At 37.8% G+C, this 24,724-nt stretch overlaps 1 protein-coding gene across 1 annotated transcript in view; it reads left to right on the top strand.

The window, feature by feature from the left end:
• Nucleotides 1-24,724, top strand: part of CFAP47 (cilia and flagella associated protein 47) — a 326,940-nt gene that overhangs the window by 42,895 nt on the left and 259,321 nt on the right. Inside the window, exons 22-27 of the mRNA XM_072994251.2 lie at nt 3,934-4,102; nt 10,615-10,715; nt 13,441-13,600; nt 19,283-19,478; nt 21,666-21,881; nt 24,248-24,348. Coding sequence (XP_072850352.2) covers nt 3,934-4,102; nt 10,615-10,715; nt 13,441-13,600; nt 19,283-19,478; nt 21,666-21,881; nt 24,248-24,348 — 943 coding nt within the window. The remainder of the gene's footprint in view (nt 1-3,933; nt 4,103-10,614; nt 10,716-13,440; nt 13,601-19,282; nt 19,479-21,665; nt 21,882-24,247; nt 24,349-24,724) is intronic.

Below are 24,724 nucleotides of genomic sequence, written 5' to 3'. Positions count from 1 at the left end.
ATACAAGCCGTTAGGGGTGACAGAAGCAGTTTTCTCTTTGTCAATTGCTCTCAAGGGATTTGCCAATATCCTTTGACCAAATATAACATTGATACTAATTTATCTCTTTGTAATCGTTCTAGTAGGTCTTCCACCTTAGGCATAAGATAGGCATCGAATTTAGATATAGCATTCAGTTTTCTAAAATCAATACACAACTGGACACTTCCATCTGGTTTAGGGACAGCCACTGGATAACTCTTCCATGGACTAAAAGATGGTTCTATATGCAAGCATCTTTGCCACCTCCGTGTTAATTGTTTCTTTGAGGTGATGTGGCTAATTCCTTCCACCTACTCTAACTACCATCTGAGGAGAAGTGTTAATTTGATGTTCAATCATTGAAGTTAACCCTGCTCTAGTAGAGAAGATGTCACTGAATTCGTTCTCTAAATTCCTTATCTGTAGAATTTATCTCATCCCTAACTCTACCTCTAACTGTTGGTTTTCTGTAGGCTGCACACAAACCATGGCTTCGGGGCCAAAATCCTCATCCTCTACTCCCCCCCCCCCCCCAATCCTTCCCTCTCCTTCCATTCTTTCAACAAATTCATGTGAAATATCCCAGATTTCTTCTTATCAGGTGTGGCTATTTCGTAATCGACTGGTCCTATTTTCCTTATAACTTAATACAGGCCTTGCCATCATGTGAATAGTTTGGCATTTTCAGTTGGCAACAACAACAATACCTTCTGTCTCAGCTCAAACTGCCTTGTTTGTACTTTGGAATCGTATCTCTTCTTTTGACTCTGTTGTACTTTCTGTAATAGGTATCTGGCCATTTCCGCTATCTTATTCAAATGTGCCCTCATTTCTATCACTTGTTTTAACTAATACTTGTGACTCATCCTTGCCAGCCTCCCATTTCTCCTTCACTAAATCTAATATTCCCCCTAGGATTCCATCCATATATCATTTCAAATGGTGAGAACCCTGTGGAGGCTTGAAGTACCTCCCTAATGGCAAACATCAATGGTGCTATCAATAGATGCCATTGATTAGGTTTTTCCATCACTAACTTCCTAAGCATGCCCTTCAAAGTTTTAGTAAATCTCTCTACCAACCGTTTGGGGATGGTATACAGTCGTGTGTACTGGTTTGTTTCCTAATAGATACCACATTTCACGAAAGGTTTGACTCATGAAATTTGATCCCTGATCTGTTAGAACTTCCTTGGAAAAAACTAATTTGGAGACTACTTGCATTAATTATCTAGCTAAAACTTTGGCAGCAGTGGATCTCAATGGTATAGCTTCTGGGTACCTAGTGGCATAATCCACCAAAACTAGGATATGTGTATGTCCCCTAGCTGATCTATTAAAAGGTCCCACTATATCTAACCTGATTCTGTCGAATGGACGGTCTACTAAAGGTATAGGTATCAGTTGAGCTCCAGGTCTGGGTTTGGATTGGGTAAACTGACATTCTTTACAAGTCTTACAATGCTCCTCTATTTCCTGATTTATCTGTAATACCTGTAGCACCATCTTCTGGGTGGCCAAGTGTCCTGCCATGGGAATATCATGAGCCAATTTTAACAGTGCCATCCTCCATTTTTTGGGAACGGCTAATTGTTTGGTTCCCTCCTTATTAACTCTGTATAATAGTCCTTCACATAGTTCAAATCCCATTTCCCCTGATTTAATTGTGCCCTCTTCACACACCTGTTGAAATCTGCCAAAGTGGGGTTGTCTTGTTGCCATAGATGGGTTTGTTCACGTGATGCACCTTCTAAGAATTCTTCAGCTCTGTTAACCTCTGTGCATTCTCCTTGCATCCCTTTTTTGAATGGTATTAACATATGGGCCCCCACCCTATTTCTCCCCAATAGCATTTCTTTAGCTAAACCTGGTACTACCCCTACTTTTAATCTTTTCCTTTCCCCACCTACCTCCACCTCCACCCAGGCCATATGATAAGGTTTCAGGTCCCCATGAATACATCGGATCATCATGTTTTCGACCAGCCACACCCCTTTCAGGCTTCTAACTAATGTCTTTCTACAACCGGTATCTACTAAAGCCATTTTCGTTTCCCCATTAACACGTGCCTTCACCTCCCATCCACTCTGCTCTGAGCCCTGGACCTGTAAGATGTTTGGGTTCTGTCTGACCCATGAGGAGTCTATGCCAGGGCAGTCGCATCGATGATGGCCTTCAAGTCCACATCGGTAACACGCATCTTTGGAGTCTCTTCTCCTTCGCCAATTGGCTTGCAACTCAAAGAATCTTGTGTCTACAGTCACTGGTCTCACTGGTTTAGGACCCATGGGTTCAAACCCTTCTCCTGTTCCTCTCTTGGGCAGACTTCCCATTACAGGTCTGTGTGGTCCGACTCCTGAAAAACCGCTGGTCTCCATTTTCTCTTGCCCTCTGTTTTTTTCTTGCACAAAGGTGGAGTTTTCCATTATTTTCTTCTGCAATATAAAAGTCCTCCACTAGATGGACCACTTCTTCTAAGTCTTTTGGATGGTTACACTGAACCCAGCTATGCATATTACCCCCCAGCATAGTTACTAACTGTTCCATTATGATCAAATCTAGTAACTGATCTTTTGTTTTCTCTTCTGGTCTTAGCCATCTAATTAAGTTGGCTTTCTTCTTCTGTGTTAATGCTCTGGGGTGTATACCTGGTTTCATTCTTAACTCTTGAAACCTCTTCTGATAAGCTTCCTCCATTAAATTGAGTGTCTTTTGGGGACAGTGTGTCCACCAGCTCCTCTAAGACTCCAGACAAACAAGGAGTTAGTATTAGTGTCCATTGTTCCTAGGGCCATCCAGCCGCTGTTGCCACCCATTCAAATGATGCAAATAAGCCTTAGGGTCATCTTCAGGTCCAGTTTTCTGTATGTGTATAGGAGCTGGTCCATGTCTAGTTGTGCTGGCCACATGACCACAGAAGATTTTCTTAGGACAAATGCTAGCTCTATGGGTTGGAAACGGAAATCAGCACCATCCCCTAGAGTTGAACATGACTGGACAAATTGTCAAGGGGAACCTTTACCTTTACCTTTTTTCAGTTGCCATAAAAATCACCTTGGCTGATGACAGCATTACCCTTACACCACACAACGTACACAGCCACCGATAATGACCTTTTTGTCTAAGTACCGTGTTTTCCCAAAAATAAGACCTAACCTGAAAATAAGCCCTAGTATGATTTTCAGGATGCTCCTAATATAAGCCCTACCCCCAAAATAAGCCACAGTTAAGTGAAACCCCACCTTCCCCCACTGTGCAGCAACCAGAAGAAGATGACATGACTGTATTTGAATAAATATAGATTGTTGTACATGAAAAAATAAAACATCCCCTGAAGATAAGCCCTAATGTGTTTTTGGAACAAATATTAATATAAAACCCTATCTTATTTTTGAGGAAATGTGGTAATTGTATTTTAGAAATGAAGTTCTTTGCCATCTTACAGATTATTTTCTTGTGCGTGTCATGATTGTAAAGCGGGAGTAAGTTTTGTTGGTTTTAGTGGTGCTTGCTTCTGAATGCATAGGTTTGGCTTGTCAAATGCATGCCTCTGCATACCATTTCTTGAGGAATACAGGTAGAAGGATGCTGTTGCAATCATTTCTGAGAGGCTTTAAGTGACTTATATTCATCTAAAATATTTGTAAAAATACAAATATTTTAGATGAATATTTCTCCCAACTGACTACTCCATCTCTTTTAGAATTACAGGCATTTACATTACCCTCTCCTTTGCTGTAGAAAAATGGTAAATAAGGAACATCCCCCTTTGTCTGTTTTGCTTCTATGAAATGGATTCTCATTTACAAAACCCGGCTTGCATGTCTTCAGGCAATCATTGTATTTCCCAGCATATTTTATATTCTTTTGTTGCCACTAGTAAGGAACTAACAACTTTGCATTTACCCTCTAGGTGGCAGCATATGACTTCAATCTCCCAATAGACATTAATGTTGGTGAGACTCAATCTTCACTGAACACCAAGAAAAGGGCAAGCCCTGCTGGCTCAGCAAAGCATATCATTGTCCCACGGCCTCAGTCATTGAATATGCCTACTCAAGTATGTAAAGTTCAAGCAACTGGTATGTAAATCATGGAAACGAACCTAGATTTGAGTGTACAAAATATGACGTATAACATATTCTCAGTGCTTTTTCCCAAAGAAGGTAAGAAACCTAACTAACAGAAGTAAAAAAGTTGACTCTCTGACTTGACTGCAGTTTTTGAAACAAATGATAACTGTGTATGTTTCTTTCCAGTTGAAGAGCCAGCACCATAGAGATATACTGATAAATGTTTGAAGTAATGGTACATAGAAGATTGTAACAGATACTTTCTTGATTAGAAAATAAGTATGTTGAAATGTTCTAGTCAAGGACATAGCTAATATTCTGTATGCCCGGACCTCAAACTATATTGAAGTAAGAACTGTTTGGTTGTTGCTATTTTGCTGTTGGCTGCGTGCTGCTTTTATATCATCCCATAGTGCTTAAAGTACTCTCTGGGAGTTTTACAATTCAATTATGCGGGCTACACATTGTCCCTCCCCCCAGCAAACTGAGTACTCAGTTTACCAACCTTAGAAGAATGGAAAGCTGAGTGAACCTCGAGCTGGCTCTGTGAGAACGAACCTGGATTGTGAGCAGAGTTTTGGCTGCAGCACTGCAATTTAACCACTGTGCCACAAAGTTTTTGTTAGTTCCATTGAAAATGATCAATGCAAAAACCTTTATTCTTTGCTTCTTGTTGATGATGATCCTACAATTTCCCATTGGTTGTTTCAGTAGAACAGTGCTGGCTTCAGCTGAAGTGGCTACTTGCTCTGAGAATCTAACACTGGAGAAGCAGTGAGTAGGAAAGGACTTTAGTCCAGCATTCTATCATCCACCACTCAAGCTTTTCCTAATCAGTTCTTGCAATTCCAGACTACTGTGCTATGTCCAGATGTAATAACATATTGTGGCTCTGTTATGGGAACAAGCCAGCACAAATTTGAGGTCTATGGGCTCCTCCATCCTCCTCTTCCTGTCCACGGAAGATGGAAATCTTCTGACTTTGGACTAACACAATTTGCCATTATATTTGAAATTATGGAACTAGAATATATTCAAACATCAGGGAAAACACATCTGGATCAAGTTGTGGTTCTACCATAATTAACTAATGGATTATGTATTATCATTACATTTAACCTGGGGCACAGTGTTAGATTAAGGGAATAATCAACCATACTATTGAAACGTATATGGAAATTAAGTGGAAAAATATTTTGGATCACTTAGCAAAGGACTTCTCAAGGTTTCGTGTTACTTTCCAGGTCCAGGTCCTGAAATGACAGGATAGAAAGATAATACTACTGGAGAGAAAATCTTACTGGTTGCACAGTTGCTCATGGCCCAACATGCTGCCTCTGGCAGCAAGTATCACTGTAGCATCCTAAAATCATGTGGGATGAAAATTACAAAATCTTGTGTGTGAGAGAACGAGATCCTTCAGTGGATCATAGCCAAACCATCTGATGCCCATTTTTGCACTGAGCACTAAGTATTATGGTTTTCTTTTCTGTCAGCTGTTCTGAGTAAATTCTTATCATTCCATTACAATTTGCCCCTTATTCTCAGCCTAAATTTGGCAGCATTAAATTTCTGTAGGTGTTTTCCTATGCTGAGAGCCGTCTTTAAGATAAATTGCTCTGCTTACTTTCCTTGTTTATATTCTCTGTCTCCTGCTCATAAGTATTCTATTCCAGTGAGTCACGGAGCAAATCTAGACCTTTAAAAATAGTTTTAATATAGCAGTATAGCTTCAGAGCATAGGGATTGAACATCTAAATATCCATATATCTTCATGTCTAAAGTTGATAACATGTTCAGAATGAAGTAAAGAGCAGCCATGTGGTCCCAAATGAAATTAAATCCAAATGCAAAAATAGGCAGTACCTTTACGGACCACTAAAAAATCATCACACAATAAACTGAGCTTTTGTGGATTAACACCACTTCATCAGGATTGTAGCCATGTGAAGAACTTAAAGTCCAAAACATAAAGTCTAAAAGTACATGGCAAGACAGTTTTTTGCCAGGAAGGTTGCTCTTAGATGTTAAGTCCTGCAGTTCTTGGCCATTCGCCAGGCTTTTCCCTCTTACATGGAGGTAAGGAGTCTGGTTGTTGTTTTATGGTTGCAATTTAGGCAGCCAGTTCTACAAACAAAGAAGCATCTGCCTCCATCTATTTTTGCGTGTTCAGAATGAGAATCCAGTGAGAACCAGTGTGTTCTCTATTGTGTGCTGTGGGAAGTTGAGAGCAACAACAACAATGGTATCTTGTACTTCCATTTTGAAATAGCGTGGTCCCTTTCAACTTTATTTGTTTCATGTTGTCTGGGAATTTTTACATTGCCATTTTAAAAATATCTGCTCCTCTCATTTTGTTATCTAATGAACTTTGTGGGATGAATTAAAAATAATAACATTATTATTGTTATAATCATGAAGAGCTGAATATGTAAATATACGTTTGTTCCTCCTTGCAGTTCTAGTGTTTTCTCTCTCTATCATGAGAGGCTCTTTTGGAAATGTAGTGGGACTACATTTCCTGTTCAGGACCAAGTCACCCAATAGGTCAGAAATATGTTTTTTCCTCAGGCTTTTCGTGATCAATTAGCACCTGCAATTTCTTTTTCCACCTTTGACGTTTTTTCTCTCATTGATATGTAAATTTATCACTACTGCATTCTCTGGTATTTTTGAAATTTGCAGTGTCATCCCATTATGATAAGAACCCAAACCTTCTTTACACTGAGAGTGTCCTCTGCTACACAGATTTTATTATCCAACTAGTTTTTTCCTCCAGCAGCAATAATATATATTTTTCTTTTAAAAATTGTATGAAATGTACTGGCACAGTCTAGTGACTAACAAACAGAATCCAGAATGTGAGCTGTACAGAGACATGAAAATCTGGGGCCCTTCAGGTACTAGCAGGCTTTGAATAGTGTGTTTCCCCAAAAATAAGACAGGGTCTTACATTATTATTATTATTATTATTATTATTATTATTATTATTATTATTATTATTATTATTATTATTATTATTATTATTATTATTATTATTATTATTATTAAATTGTATTTATACCCCACCTATCTAGTCATTTCGACCACTCTAGGCGGCTTACAACATAAAACATAACAAGTTCAGGAAAAATTTATAACAATTAATTAATTAAATGATTTTGCAATGGGAAAAATACAAAATAAATCAAATAAAGAGAGAAAAAAAGGAAAGAGGACAGGAATTAACTGGAAGGGAAGGCCTTCCTATACATCCACGTTTTTAGTTGGTTCTTAAAAGTACCCAGTGAGGGTGCATTTTTTGCTCCCAAAAATGTACTGGGGATTATTTTCAGGGGATGTTTTATATTTTTTCATGTACAATTATTACATTTATTCCAATACAGTCATGTCACCTTCTTCTAGTGGCTGCACAATAGTGGAGGGTGGGGTTTCACTTAACTGGGGCTTATTTTTGGGGTAGGGCTTATGAGCATACCGAAAAATCATATTAGGGCTTATTTTCAGGTTAGGTCTTAGGGAAACAGGGTTATTAATAGCTGGGTTTACCAAAAGAGGGACAAACCTCTGCCTACACTAATGACTATTTTCTTCCACGTAAATAAATGATTATCCCTGAATGTTGTTAGAAACAACTTATGTAATGTGTTTGCAAACAATGGCCTTCTGTGTACTGCTTCTGACTTGGTTAAATCCAGAATAAATGCTTCATCTTGTGCAAGCCCTAGTGTAAAACACGGCATGAGCTCACTGTCAAAAGTTTTGTATAACCCTCTAAAATGTATATTTTATGTCTTGCACATTTCTTATTAAGTATTTTTATACCATAATGCAACCCCTCATATGCTACGAAACACAGGGAGATATATTTTACTACCTTCTGTGTGAGAATTAACTCCAGAGACGCTTTTGCAACATCAGCAGGGTCTTCTGCTTGCTCAAGGGGGATATGCCCTTGCTTCCTCCCTCCTTCTTCACCTCCTGCAATACATCTCAGCCTGTTTTGACTCCCTCTCCAACTTCAGGAATGATGGTTCAAGGAGTACAGGGTGCTGAAATGGAAATGAAAGAGCTACATTTTGTGAATGGAACTCCTGTTATAAAAGATAGGATCCAAGCCAAGCTATTGATGAGATAATCTCTGCCATGCTGTGCTCATAGCATGCAGAGATCCACTGCACCCCAAGAGGTCTTTATGATGTAAATCTTCCCTTCCCCTCTCTACAGGTTTCACATACTTTTGAATAGTATGCACTAGCTAGTATGAGGGTCAAAACTGACCTCTAGACATCTTTCTTTAAACGTCCATCTTTTTTTTAAAATCATTTCCATCTTCACTCAATTTCTTACGCACTGTACAAAGCCTGCATTAATTCCAGTATTTTCTGAGTTGATTGCTAATAGTGCAGTATGGCTTTAAAAGCCTTAACAAAATCCAAGTAGAGCAGGTTTACTGCATCCTTTATCCTAGGGGTTGGCAAAAAGTGGTACTTCAGATGTTGTTAGGTTGCAGCTTCCATCATCCCCATGTGTGTACTGTTGGGAACTGTAATCCAGCAACATCCGGGATACTGCATTTTTCTTTGTTTATTTTATCTTAAGTACTTTTGCCCCGCCTTTCTCCTTAAAAAGGACCCAGGGCAGCTTAGAGCATTAAAAGACAATATTTAAAGTTAAGAACTGTAAGTATACAGATACTAAAAAGGATCAAGTAAATATTACACTCAAAAATGTTTAACAAAAGCAACATCAAAACCACATCAAAGCAGGAAGGCACAACAATCTATTTAAAAACCTCACTCTGGCAGCTGAGTCACTCATGGAAAGCTTTCCTGAGGAGAAAGGTCTTTGCCTTTCAAGGACAACGATTTTTGTCTGTCCTTGCTTTGTCCAGAAATCCAGTCACTTTCTTGGAAAGGAGATCAGATCTGTATAACTTTCATTAAGTGAGCAGAGGCTGTCTTGCAGTTATTTTACTGTCCTTTCCTTTTCTGTTAATATTGGCCCATTCTGTCTTTTTTATTTCACACAGTTGCCAGAACTGAGTCCCCTGCATACCTCATGCTGCCAGTCTGTTCCGGAGGTTTGGAGTTGACTCTGGTGCAGATCTGGAAGATTGTGAGGGTGCATGGAAAGAAAAGGAGCATTCCCTTACCACTGTGGTAGTCTGCCCGTATAGCATTGGTTGTGGTCTGTTGTCTCAGCAATGTGTGCTGTGTTAGGGTTTTTTATTAATAGTTTTATGTTCAGCAAAACCTGTTCTCAGAACACTTTCTAATCTTGATGATTGCCAAGATTAGGTAGGCAGTTTGATTCTATGCATTTTTTTTTTTTTTTTTGCAGAAAGACCTCCTGGTGAGTTCAACATGGGATTAATTCCTTTCTGTGTGTGCATAGAATTATGGCCTTAATCAATTTTATCTAAATTTTTGCATGCATTTAATACTTTAATTCCTTCATTTTAATGCAGCAATTATTCTGCTAATGAAACGTAATACTATAATTTCTTTATCTGAATTTTGAGGAATGAGAACAGCCAGTATACTTTTTTGTAAAAATCTTTACAATAATAAAGTGCTTCATAATAGGTCTGTGCAATTCAGTGGTTTTGTAGGAAATAATCTCAAAGTATCCAACATTAGCAAAAATCACTGCTCATAAAATTCATATAGATTGATTTAAATCTACTTCAGTTCAGTTTGATTTACTTAGTTGTAACATGAAAGCTTATCCTTGATGAACCCAGTATTTTTTCATCAAGTTACTTGAAAGAAATGGAGAATTCTGATTCATCTTGAGTTACTTTAGAAGGATACAAAAGTTATCTGGCATATTTATTATTGAATATTATTGAATATTATTTCTTCTTGCAACTCTGGATATAAAATTTGAGTTAAACATACAACATAGATAGATTTTCTTTTGACAATCTTCACCCCAGTCTTCCAAATGATGATTTCAAGCCAAGGAACATGGCTGTGAGCAGGTTGCAGGCCAAGATCATGCAAGCTTTATTTCTGCTTTTCTTTAACTACAGTCTCCTTTTATACTTCAATTAGTAAGCTGTTGTTAAGAATGTTTCCAGCCCATGGTTTGCATGTTTGCTTCAAGTTATGGTTTCAAATTCTGACTTGGAAGCAAGGTTCTAATCACAGTTTCTTGAATGAGATTCTGTGGACAGTTATGGTTGGGGAAAAAAGGAAGTGAAGATGGCAGCCATTTATGATGGGGAGCAGGAGACATAATCCACCCAAACCTTCAAAACTTTGTTTCTAAGGAATAGTTTTGTGATATTGAAACTGAGCCAAAATCTTATTAAGCAGTCATTTTAAATTGAATGAAACTGTATTAACAGGCTGTTAATGTTATGCTGAAACATTATTCATTCATTTATTAAAGTGAATGCATTTCAGTTTTAGGAATGTATCGACTCAGAATAGATTTTAACAACAACAAATACTTGTAGAAACTTGTTGTGAGGCTCAATATACATATATCTGTCTGTCTGTTTCAATCAACAGTATTACAGCCGCCACTGCAGGTTTCTCCTTTAGAGCTGGTATTTCAGTATAGTATGAGAACCATCAACTTGGGTGTTATAAGTGACAGCAATAACATAAAGGTAGGTCTATTACAGAAATGAGTACATTTCTTCAGTTCTTCTTCACTATTATTCTGTGGTCCAATTATGTTTTGTGCTCCACTCTGGTACACTTCAGGCAAGAAAGGAGACTTTCACAATAGTGAGAACAGATTTTCTGCATGTGCCTTCACACAGCTTGCTGAACATAATCCTTTTAATTCTATAATTTATTTTACATTTCCTTTCTGCATGAGCAGTGTAAGAATACAATTTCTGAACATACAGTATGTAATAGAATAATAGTAAACCCTTACTTATAGTTTTACCATCCAAATAGACAGAGGAAAGGGTAGAAAATAGAGGATGAAGAAAAGTATTGGAAGAAAAGCGATTGGATGTATCTTTCAGACATAATGATGAATTATGAATAAGCCAGTGCAGACCTCTGCCACATACAGTTTTTTTGCCTCTCTTTCAGAACAGCTACAAGTACCTTCTCTTTCTTAGTGATTGTGTTTTGTCATCTTAACTATTGTTTATGAAGTTAAGTTTTCAATTAGCCATAATTAGACATTAGATATTTGTATTTGTCTCCCAGGGGAGACAAATACGAAAATCAGCACTGCAGGTGCCTTGGCCATTTGGATCCTCCCCTATAGAAACAGCTGGTCCACTTACTGCTTGCCATGTGGTGCTCATAGCTGTCATAATTTTCAACACACTAATCATGGAAATAAGCCAGCTGGCGCTTCCCTGCCTCCTTGCACAGCTGACCATTCTGGTGAGGGGGTGGGATGACAAGGCTCACCACTCAGCTGCTGAGTGGCTTACTGTGCAGGGAGGTGCGGAAGTGTTTTCTAGGTTACTTCTGAGATTGGCTCATCACCAGTGAGGATGGCCACTCATGCTGCATAGTGAGTGGTATGTGGACTGGCTGGTTCTGGGGAGAGGGTCCAAATGACCCAGGCACCACAGTCGCCTGGGCCATTTGTCTTCATTTCCCTGGGAGACAAACATGAGTATCCCATGTCTAGCCATAATTAAAATTATGTACATTTTGGGGGTGGTGGTAACATTAAATGGTGATAGGTGTAACATTAAATTGTGGCTATTCTAAAGTGGAATCAAAAGCTTTCAATCTCATAACAGAAGCTATGGATAGAGAGGGAACATGTTCTGTTATAGACTTCAAAGTGGCTCTTATAAGAAAAAGGAATTACAGGGAGATATAAGAAATTAGCTATATAAAGAAATGTTGATATATCTATAAGGGCTTAAATAACAATCAAGGTTTCTTAGCATGCAACATATAGTTATAATCCAGTTTTTTGTAACATTGTCATGCTTGATATACTCTTAATTTCTCTTTCAGAAAGAACTTTTAACATATGTGTTACAATCTGCTTGGCATACAGTATAAACGACAGATAAACCCTGTGGCTTTAAACAATTGCAATCTTGCTAGTGTAATTCATATGTCAACAATACTTTGTGACTTTATCTATTGTCTGTATCCTCCCCTAGTCATGACCCTTCAAGGGGATAGTGTAAATATACAGGATGCAGTATTATTATTATTATTTATTTTATTTATATCCTGCCTATCTAGCCAACTCAGGACCACTCTAGGCGGCTAGTATGAACACCCCCTGTCCCTGAAGAAGCACATTTTTATCTACAAAAGCTCACACCAAAATAATTTTGTTAGTCTTTAAAGTCCCACAATGTTTTACCCTTTTCTCCCTCTTCCTCCTTTCCCCCTTTTAGTTTTGTTAAGGTGAATTCTGCTAATGCCAGTGTTGCCTCAGTTAAAAAAAAATAAGGTAATGCAGAACTCTAAAATCTGGGGTAAAATTCAGCTGGAGAAACTTTTGTAATTAACCCTAGCAGATTATACTTTAAAATGGTGTATTTATTTTGTGTTGAAGAGATGATAATGCAATGTAACATTTTTTAAAAAAAACAATACTTTTGCCTCCTCCAGAACAGTTTTGTAGCAGGCTTCTATCTCCATCGTTAGCTAGCCATAGACAGCTTGATGAAAATAAGTAAATTCACATAGGAATATTTGTGTAAGATGCAGGATAGATGGTATGTTTTTCATTTGGGTTTCTAAAACCTTGGTCCTGACTCTCACATCCTATATCAATATTAGATACCCAGGTTTGCAAAGTGATGTCCACCAAGCAGTAGTTCTTAGTACTTAATTAAAAGGTTTTCTGGGTGTTACTATTTAGACTTTGCACATCAACCATGGTGGTATATAAGTGAATTGATTACTGATCACAGTAAATCTATTTGGAGTCTGCTCAAGACAACTGCAAAAGCATCTAGCATGTATTTGCTAGTAATATTAAATAGTCTTAAAACCTTACTGTAACAATATTGCCTGTTATTATTTTCAACAAGTGTGGGGAATCTGTGACTTTCTTCATCATGTTGAATGGCTGCTTTTATTATTAATCAGAGTGGCTGGAACAAATGGCCTTCCTCTAGAATATGTTATATACACATACAGTATATAAAGAATGTATAGAATATGCTTGACTTTGTGGATGAAACTTTGAATACATGTATCTCTAATGTTGGTTATTAAGTCCATCTTCTTACAGTTATGTTTATTTGTACTACAGTGTTGCACAATTTATGGATGTATATGAAAAGCAAATTAAAATGGTAAGATTATTTTTGACCGGAGATGGACTACAGTAATGATACTGACAGTATACCTGGCTTTCTCTACTTTTTTCAAATTATTTAACAGAAGTTGCATCTGAACAATATTTCAAAGAAACAGGTAAATTGGAGGCTTGATCTTGATGCTGCAGGCAAAGCAGTAGAGGATGGTATCTTCAAATTTAGTCTGCATACTGGAATTCTCTATCCTGGCCAATATACAGTTATTACTATATGCTTCTGTCCATGTAAGTATTTTAGTTTGCTGTAGACCATGTGTTTAGAACTAATTTTGTGTGCTTGAGCTTTAAAATATTTTGCAGAGTCTTCCATGTGAGGCAAAACTAATTTGTTTCTTATTAGATGAAAATTGAGAATGTTTGCTAGTCTGACTGAAATAAACACAGAATAGTTTCTTATCCATTTCTAATGTCACACAGTTTGGTACAGAAATATAAATATTTTAGGTCCATTATGTATGAACAAACATATGTCAGTGAATTTGACTTCAGAAAAGTACACTGTGTACATCTTACTAATGAACTAGAGTCATGATCCGTTTGTCTTAGCTGGGGAGCCATGCCATAAAGCCACCTGAGACCAAATTCACCCTGATTCTGAAACAGAATGGGTAACTGTTAATGGTAAAAATGCATATTTTTAATTTGTATTCAAACAATGTGGTCTCTCTTTTTTTGAAGAACTCCAAGGCAACAATGACCATCTTAAAACAACTATTTATTCTTTCTCTACACATTGCGTTCTGCATCAGCCATTCCAAATCTAATATTTTTGTTTGCATAGTCTTCTTGACTTGCACCAGAAGTTATGGAAACTCTCTAATTCCTAATAATTTAGGAATTATTATTAATAAAAATCCAAACCATCTGCTGGAAAGAAATAATATATCTTTACTGAAATGGACTAAGCAAAGCTTTAAAAATGGGCTGTATTGAAATTGTTCCTTTTGGAAAAGTTGGCTTTATTGAGGAAGGGTGCTGGATGAGGTTCGATAAAGAAGACACAATTGGTAATGTGCATTAGTTGCAGAATATATGGATACAATAGCAAATTTCATTGCAATTCATATCAATTTTAAAAAAAACTTATTAATAAAAAAATCCAATAAAGTTTTCACTAACAGTTTTCAAAAAGGGACAATTGTGCTTGTTCAAATTTCAAAAAATAGTAATATGGGTGGGAAGATGAGGACAGTTAAGGAAAGCTAATGAAATCAGTCACAAATATGTTAAAAGAAATATTCCTAACTTTCAAGTTAAACAGAATCCCCTTCCAGAGTTTAAGTTGGGGAGAAATGAGGCCATTGGAGTTCTTGCTGTAACTATAAATTCTATAAAAGAGAACCATGATGCTAAAATGTATCTCTTGGTTTTACTCAGCTGTAATTGGGTTCGTCTTCTGCTGGAGGTGACCCCGAAAATTGCACGGGAAGGAGAGTTGGAGGCTGTTTGGTATTCTTAACATAGTCTCTTTTATTCAACATATTCAGTTCAACAGTCTCAAAAGGATCTAATAAACTCAACTCTGGAAGAACTCTGTAACTTTGGACCTTTATATCCGGTGTCAACAAATCACTTCTCACAGTGGGGCCGGTCCAAACCGCTCCTGTTCAGTGCAAACTGTCCCACAGCAAGGGTGTCTCACCCAGTCCCCTTCGCATGGTTGTTGGAGTAAAGAGGGACTGGGATGGATCACCCTCCTCCCCCCACGCTGATTGCGTGGATGCACCACCACAGTCCATTCTACTGACTCTAGGTCCTCTCCTCTTGCGTATGGGTCCTTCGGGTCTGGCAGCAAGCCTCCCCCAGTCCGAAGGTTGGGAAAGTCCTTCATTAACTTTACAAAGTTCTCTTGCCCATAGCCCAGCTCAGTCTGTACAGCCTGATCTTTCCTTTCTGGTTGTTCACCGCCCGTTAGGATTCTACAACTTCACGCGCTTTCCTCTCCTTTTATATCCTTCCCCCAGATGATTAGGTCCAACTCCTCCCCCTTCTCATCAGCTAAACAAACCTCCAGCGACCCTTTCCACTCCTCCCTCTCCTGCTCTGTCTCCACCAACACTCCCTCCACACTGCCACGGTTCTCCTCAGGGTTCTACGGAGGACGGCACACTGATGTTCTCTCTTTCACATCAGCACACTGAGCTTTGAGATAAGATTCTCAGAAAGTAAGAAACACCAAACATGGGCCAACCAAGACCTAACTGAGACACTATTCAGGTACTTCCAGCATTTAGAGATTTCCATGTGAAAAAATAATGACATTCACCTGTTCTATAGCAAGTTGTCATTTTCCTTCAAGAAGAGAGACCTTTCTCTTTTCTCGGCCTCTTCCTTATAATCTTCCCTCTTTTCTATTACTTTCAAAATTTCTTTACTTCAAGAAAAGCTGGGCAATGCAGATCCTGGAACAGGAAGAGAAACTTTATTACGTATTATGAAATTCATTGATGTTGCTTGACAATGACTTACTTTTTATTCGCGAAGGCTTTCATGGCCGGGATCTAATGGTTGTTGTGGGTTTTTCGGGCTCTTTGGCTATGTTCTGAAGGTTGTTCTTCCTAAAGTTTCACCAGTCTCTGTGGCCGGCATCTTCAGAGGACAGCACTCTGTGCTCCGGTGTAGTTTGCTTTGGAGTAGAGTATTTATGGCTGTGAGATAGGCTTTTGTCCTTTTCAAGAGCTGGGTGATTAGTGTGTCTTATTGTGGGTATATTGTTGTGATAAGGAGGAGAGATTATCTGTCACTGTGATTGATGGGTGTTTTTAGCTGCCCTTTTGTGTGTAGTGATCCACGGTCCTTGTGGGTGGATAGAGTTCATTGACCTTTTGCACACTGTATTTTTCAGAGCTGGGAGCCAAGTTTTGTTGAGTTTCAAACTTTCCTCTTTTTTGTTGAAGTTCTGCTGGTGCTTGTGGATTTCAATGGCTTCCTTGTGCAGTCTGACGTAATGATTGCTGGTGTTGTCCAGTATTTTGAAATAAAATTTCATGTCCAGCTTGTTTTAGGGCATGTTCAGCTACTGCAGATTTTTCTGGTTGTTTTAGTCTGCAGTGTCTCTCATCCAGTATACTCCTGCAGTGGTTAGGGCATCCCTTCTGTCCTTTGCTGACTATAACATTCGTTGTGTTTTTGTGGTGGCTTGCATACTGTTTGTTGGTTGTGTTTTTTCAAAACTTACTTTACCTACACTCTCACACCTATTCTGGTACCTTTTAAGTGTTGGGCAAGACCATTTTATTCCCATAGACCTTCTAGAGGGTCTACATCTAGCGTATGCAGGAGGATACACTAGAGGAAAATGATTCCTGAGAAGAAAGGGTCTTCTTGACTTAGAACTGTTCCTCTTAAGGAGACTAGTGGGCCAAATGCCTGCAAGCTAAGCTTTGGGTGGGATCCAGTATCTCAGGTGTATAAACTTCAGCTTGAGACTGGAAGATTGCTGAAGGCAATGTATTTTCTGCTTTCTAATAGTGCATTCTGTTTGCCCTAATCCTTATTGCTGACTGCTTGTTGAGTGTGACATTTGGATTAGCTTGTCTATGCTTCTTGGACTTTCCCTGTTTAGTGTGCTGACTATTTTGCTTGAGATCTTGTGGCGCAGTGGTTAAAACGCTGTACTGCAGCTAAAAAAAAAAAAAACTGTGCTCACGACCTGGGGTTCAAATCCCAGGTAGCCGGCTCAAGGTTGACTCAGCCTTCCATCCTTCCGAGGTCGGTAAAATGAGTACCCAGCTTGCTGGGGGGGCAATGTGTAGCCTGTATAATTAGAAAATTGTAAACCGCCTGGAGAGTGCTTGTAGCGCTATGGGGCGGTATATAAGTCCAATAAATAAATAAATAAATAAATAAATATGGTTTACCTTTACTGATTACTAATACTGTGCTTGTTAGACCTCTGCCTATTGCTATATGTGTCCCACCTTGCAAAGACTTGGCCTGTCGACCAGCTGCCTGGGAGCAGGACAGTCTCACAGACTGCATTTAATATAGCATAATGCAATGAAAGATTTTATGGGTCTACTCATACTAAGTTTGTGATATGGATGCAGGTAAATGCAATTTTGTAGAGGTATGGTTGTTGCTACAGTTTCTTTCCAAACTTCTGAAACCTTGCTTATCATGTGTCTGTAGAATGTTTGATAAAGTTATTTCAAAGTGAAAGAGGGTCTTAATATGTTCCCTGCTTCCTTTTAACATTTTCTATTACTTTAACTTGGAAAGGTCAATAATGAAAAGTGCTAGGAATAGAATGGAAGATAAAACTGCAAGGTAGCATATCAGGAAGAATTGGAGGAGGCACAGTGACTAGGAGCCGACGGTATTCTGTCAAAGCAGTGTAAAGAAGTGAACTATAAAATCGTACATTAGATTGCTGTAAAATAATACCAATTCTTTTACTAGCCTACCTGCTGATAAATATTATACCCTGTTTTCTCATTGTTTCCTATTTTGCAATTTATGTGTAAATATCAATACACCATCTAAAGTTCTAAAAATGAAATGAATTAATGAATGCTGATAATATGTTGTGTTAAATTGGAAAGGGGATCACCTTTTATAAAACCTTCTTGCTTAACTTCATTGAAGCAATTTTCACAAAACACAGGGACTATGTACAAGTCTGTGACAAAATCCTGTTGGTGGTTTACATGTGCATGCTTTGTTTCATAACTCAATGTATGCATTGCTGCTAACCTATGAGGTTCTGGTCATATTACTAGGTGTGCTTCTCTTGTACAGTTGGGGATGTATTTGTGTGCATTGCACAATCTAATCTACTGATGCATAAGTCACCAAAATCGTTCTGGTTTATGTCAAATATAAGTGATCATTAATGATAATAATTTTGTTGTAATATATGACCTACATATGAAGACAAATTTTGTAAACTGTATTAATGATTTGTTGAAAATAAGATAATTGTTGGTAAATCAAGTAAGTTAACATTTTAAAACTTGTGGCTTAAACTATATGCACAAAAATGGCTTCACAAAATAAAGAGTGCCTTAAATCACATACCTTTTCTAAATAAGCGAAGTATAACCCTCCTGGAGGTCGCCACTTATGGCGCAACTTTTAAATTTATAAACCGGGCTGTAAAGTTCCAATTTTTGCATTTGTATTTTAGTCTAATTTATGCAGCATCATGGGTTCATATTGTTGCCACCCTTATGGTGCACTAGCTAGCTAAAATGGCTGGGGGCTGCCTGAGTATACACTAAACTAGTGGAGGTTGTGCTGAATCTAAACTCTACGCCCTAGAGATGCTGGAAATTACTTAGGACTACGCTGACCCAGACTTTCTGCCATCATAGGCTTTGTGTCAGTCTGGGTTGAATAGGGTTTGGATATTGTGAAATTCAGCTTGTTCCCCACGCTATTTCTCCTTCACACATACACCCTTTTAAACTCTCTGCTAGCTGATCTCAGCCAGGACGGTAATTGTGACAGCAGATCTAGTTATGTTGGCAAAGCTTTGGTTTGCTATTGACTGATGATGACTCTGTCACAAGGCCTACTGATAGCTGTTGAGTTAAAGCATAGTCATATATGTAGCCCACAGCGCCAAGGTCTCTAACAGAAGACTAAGAGAAAATATTTGGGACGTAATTCGTGCTGTGGATTTGTAATGTTACACATGACTTGGTTACTGAATTTTGCTCCGGAGGACTGTATGAGTTAGCGAATTTTTAACCATCTGTAATTTGCTGTCAAATAATTTTGTAGAAAAGTCTCTAGTCAGAAATACTAACAGTTCTGAAAGCCAGTTCTCATTCTTTAGCGTAGTTTTCAAAAGAAATTTGTAGGTTTCATTTTGAAGTATCCAATCTAGTCACTGACCTAAAAACAAATACTTCACTGGTGGCAATACATATAATATAACATTTTAATAACATTTTTCTCCAGGTTGGCCTGGGGAATACACAGCTCAAGTGCCTGTGTTTCTGAACAATGAGAAGTCTGTTTACAGAACAGTGAGTTTATCTGGGGCTCTGAAGTCACCCAAGATCACCTTTGAACCACAGCTATTGATACTGACTCCTGTTCCTCTCAATGTGAAAACAGGAGCGAATGTCTGTATAATCCCCCATGATTACTTAAGGTAAATCCTTCTCCCGAATTAGCATTTATATTTCAGCAAATAATGTTTTTGGCAGAAGATATTATTTCCTCTATACTCTTTCAAAAATATTAATTTTTGCTGCTGATAATTTTAAAAAAAGAGCAATTGCCAAAATTACAGAAGTTGTACCATAATGGGTTACTGAGAGATCATGTACCATAAGGGGCATGAGAGATCAAAGGGCATGACATAGCCATCCCTGATCCTTGAAAAGCCACTCCTGCAACCCCCACACTAAAAATGTTTTTCTTACAAAAATTGGGGGGAAGGGGCAGCTGTTAACCAAAAAGGAAAAAAAAACATTGTATTCTTTGTGTGCACATATGTATATACGTCTATAGTGCGCTCTCTCTATGTAAATGCATGAATGCTTTGGAGAAACATAGGAGCACCAAGGTTTCAGGGGAGGCTCAAAACAGGAGGAGGTGACCCCCCAGATTTTTTTGTACCAACATTTTTTTCAAAAACTAAAAAATCAGAAGGGGAGTGGGGAATGCAATGGGGCCTCAGGAATGCTAGGAGTACATTTAGTCCCTGGGAACCCACATATTGTCCACAGGCCACCTGTTATCTATGCTGGGTTGTCTATATTAAAAAAAATACAATTTCTTCAGTTTTCTGATAATCACTGTCTGGAAACCTGAGTTTATTTTTAAACATTGAAATACCTAGTATGTATTTATAGTTAATACTAAGGTCATGGTTGCAGAGGATCTACTCAGGCATAAATAAATCATTTGAGGTGCTGTAGCACATAGACCGGACACTAATCCTTGCATTAATACCTGTCCTGTACTATTTAACGCCAACCCCAGGTGCACTTTTGCATGGCTTATCTCTGACGCTCTGGCGAAAATCCTGTTGCTTAGCATAGTAAAAAATCACACTAAAGTAGGCCGATTGGAGGATTTGGGATTTAGTATGTCAACTCCTCCAAGAATGCCATGGGTGTGCTTTAACTATGACTTACTATGGTAAAGTAAGTCGCAGTTAGGGTAAGCCCATTTGAATCAATGGAACCCGCAGAGGAGCTGACTCACAAAATTGTCATTGAGTCAATAGACCAACTGTAATGTGATTTACTTTGCTAAGCAACAGGATTTTGCTCAATATGTCAATGGTGATTAACTGTGGTTCTCCAGAGGTTTTTGCTTACAACTATTACGAGTCTTAGTTATTACAGTATGTGGGTTAATGGGAGTTAACAATGCATAAAAGATCTAGAGGGCAGTACTGCTCTAGAAGCAAGATTGGAAATGGGTGAGCAGAAAAGAGTTGATCTTCTAGGTCCCTTAGCACACGTCTTGATCTATTGTCTTTTATCTGGACACAGCATTGAACCTACAGTTCGCTTTCATAAGGAGGATTTTAAGCCTTTTCAGTGCCAGTAGCACTCAACTGAATGACAGAACCTCGTTGCATTGCCTATGATGCTGTTTTGGCTGCAAAAGCCTGAACTTAGATTGAGGTTATAGAAGTTCGTATAGAGGCAGTGCCCATAATAACCGAAGTGTATCCATCAATGATTTTATAGCTTTTTGCCAGTTACACTATTCCTTATATTTTTTGTAATAAAGACGTCAAGAAACCATTGAACTAGTTCTGCAGATTTTTAAAAGGAAATTTTAACTTGCGTTTTTTGAATAACCATTCTGTTTGCCGCATGGCAAACATGTTTTGAAGCTGAAAGGAAGTTTTATGTTATGGTATGTGGTTGTGCCATTCATTGAGCATGTTTGGACCAATAACATGGCTAAAAGCTAAATGCTGTTTTTGGTGTTGTGCTAAAGATACAACTATTAAATGGGACAAGGGCTAATGCTTGCTGCTGTATAAATAGTCCCAATAAAGAAATATCCAATATCAGCATGAAGTTACTACTGTGTAAAGTAGATTTATTGCAAATTTTTAATATTCACAAAGTAGAATAGTGTAAAAGTAGAAAACTTTGAAAATAATGAGGTTATATGTAACATGTACACCTTGTTTAAATTATGTATAAATTCCTAATAAAAAGTATTTGGTAAAGCTAAAGTATTAGCTGTGAAAATATCTTTTCAGGTGACAACTAGTTAAAAAAAATACTGCCCACAAACAGTTATCTGAAAACATATATTATTAAGTTGATCATTTTGGAATATGTATTTTACTGATTTGATTTTGCAGATCATCGTCGTTACAAGTTGATATCCCTGAGATAGACAATGATGGTGAGGATGAGGAAGAGAGTAATCCCTTAACAGTGGACTTTCCCAATGGCAATGAAATTAAAATATCAAGAGAAGGAAACAGTATTGGATTCACCTGCTGTGTTAATTTCAGTTCCTCAAAGCCATTATCCTTTTTGAAAAACCTGTTCTTCATTGATGATGAAAAAAACAGGTAATCTGCTAAATTTGTTTTTGGTGTTGTGCTAAAGACAAAAATTAGCAGGGGAAAAATGTCCAGAAAATACTTCATTTGAAAATTATTTAACTTAATTATGATAATACCAAATCTTAATATTTGACAATAGCAAATAGTAGTATTTAAATCATGCTGCTGCTCTGTGCAAATTCTGTAGAAATCAGTGATGGCCTTAAGATTTTGGTGGCTTACAGGCAAATATACTCGCAGGATATAATTCAGCTGGAAGAATGGAGAATGGATATTAGCATTTTTCCATGAGTTTTCCCTCACTTTACCACTCCTTTGAGGCAATGGGACCAAAGACAAACAAGCTGTGCTTTCCTGAAGATGTTGGGAACCTAGGTCAGGCACAGTCCAACACAGATGTAAGCAAAGGGTGGTCCACCATCTTATCTGTGGCCTAGTTTTCTGGGATCCTTTGAGGACCGTAATGATAGCAGACAAATGCAAGAGGGGAAAAATGAAAATAAAACTAGAAATGGGTAGAAGTCCATTTCTTGGTTTGAAAAGTTGGTACGTTTTTCAGTATAGCCTGTTTAGGAGGTGCCTCAGTTCTACTACCCCCCATTTATTGGCTGGGGAGTAGTTCTTGGATGGGGGAATGGGCGAAGAAGGGGAACTTGATTGGACCAGGGGCTGCAAAAACAGACATGGCAGCTACATGTATCAAGGTAAAATATTAGACACTTGAGGGAAGTTTTCAGAGGACTGTTAGATGTGACAGTGTGCATTGGGCTAATATTTCCCTCTGGTTGCATTAATTTCAGTGTGAGATGAGATAACTATGTCAGTCATACCAAAGTTCATGTGGGTATCAATGTATAAACAGTTTCATTGTTTAAATACCTCATCTCTCCTCAGAGTATAAGAATAAGCCATTGTTTTCACTCATTAAGAATTAGGTTTTTCTGTAGACACTCACATCTATGACATCAGTTTGACAAATGTTGTTTAGCATAATACATTGCATTAGAGTCTGCTAATTATATCAGTGGGGAATTTACTGAGGCACCTCATCCATAAGTTTCATTGATTCAAATGGGCCTACTCTAGCTGTGACAATACAGTATAGTAAGTAGAAGTTAGTAGTGTGGCCTTCCACATGTTTTTTCTATCACTTCCACAGTTGCAAAATCTTGTTTGTTTGTTCATAACTAAAGAAAACCTTAATAACACAAAACCACATAACAATACAGTAATGCATCATGTGCTCCTTTCTACTGGGACCATCTGGAGATATAATTATTTTCCCTGCATTTATGGAGCCCCATTTATTGTTGTTTAGTTGTTAAGCTGTGTCCAACTCTTTGTGACCCCATGGACCGGAGCACGCCAGGCTCTCCTGTCTTCCACTGCCTCCCGGAGTTTGGTCAAATTCATGTTGGTAGCTTCAGTGACACTGTACAACGATCTTGATGGAGCCCCATACCCCTACCAAAACTGCCTTAATTCTTGCAAAGGCACACAACACAAAGTTGAGAACATTTCCCCAAATATCGATAAAAACATTTTTATTTACCTTATCCTTATTTTGTTTAATATTATATAGCAATTCATCATTAATAACTATATTCCATATTTATTCATACCATTTATTTAATTGAAAACCAATTCAATAATTCCAGTTTCTTGCTATTTTGACTTTTACTGCTGTTAAGAAATTTGAAATTAATTATTTCATTGCCCAACTCCATTGCTTTCTATCAAATATTCATAAGAGAGTTATCTTAAGGCAAACTTCTACATTTAACTTAATAATTTCATTTATTTCATTGAAGACCACTTCCAGAATTTTAATATATTTTCACATTCCCACTATATTTAGAAATGTTTATTAGTCATAGTTTAAAGACTGTGAAGGCACGTGTGTGCATGCATGTGTGCATGAATGTGTTCATGTGCATGGGGATACACACACAAAGAGAAAGAGAGAGAGAGAGAGAGAGAGACTGTGAAGGTACATATTCTTAGAAAACATAAAGTGCAGGGGATGCAATTGTTTTGGACATGTCTATTTTTAATGAGTTCAAAGGTGTAATACATTGATTTGACTCTATACCTGCAGTACCCTGTTGTTTTACAGCTTCATTATTGATTTAGTTACGTTTCTATATGCAAAGCACATAAAGGGGACTTCCTTTACATGTTCACCGTTTCTCTTTCTGCCATACTGAAGGGGGAAGTATTTATGTGCAAGATGTTAGGCTGTATGCATTACAATGTACAGAGTTAGATTTGACATCATAACACAAAAGAAACTGAGACTGTTAATTGAAAAATGCCTCTGTTGTCTAAGAAATAGTGAACTATAATTTCAGTTAAAATGATTGCGTTTTTAGATTCTCACTTCAGGTGTGTGCAACAGCAGACAATTGTCTCCTTACTGTGTACCCCTACTTGGCTTGCCACCTAACTGACCAACAAATTTTCCTGAGAAATGGTGAGCATGGAATTTTTTGCCTGTTTGTAGTTTGCTGTAATTTCATTGTAAATGGTAGCTCACCACTCATTGTTATGTATAACTTGTACTGGGATTTGGTTTTAGATTGTCTCAGTCCACCAAACTCAGATTACTACAAATTTATGCTTTGAGTTGTTGGGAAGGAGCAGAAGTTAAAATTTCATGTATCTAAAAAGACAGTCATGTGAAAAAAGAAAGCACACACTCTTTGAATTCTATGATTTTATGTATCAGGACATAATAAAAACCATCTGGTCCTTACCAGGTTGAAAATTAGGTAAACACAAACTCGGATGAACAACAACACATGACATATTACAGTGTGTCATGATTTATTTTACAAAAATAAAGCCAA

Source organism: Pogona vitticeps, chromosome 3 (assembly GCF_051106095.1).
Source record: "Pogona vitticeps strain Pit_001003342236 chromosome 3, PviZW2.1, whole genome shotgun sequence".
NCBI classification, from domain to species: Eukaryota; Metazoa; Chordata; class Lepidosauria; order Squamata; family Agamidae; genus Pogona; species Pogona vitticeps.
The sequence above is the reverse complement of the archived record's forward strand: the minus strand, read 5'-3'. Positions and strand labels throughout refer to the sequence as shown.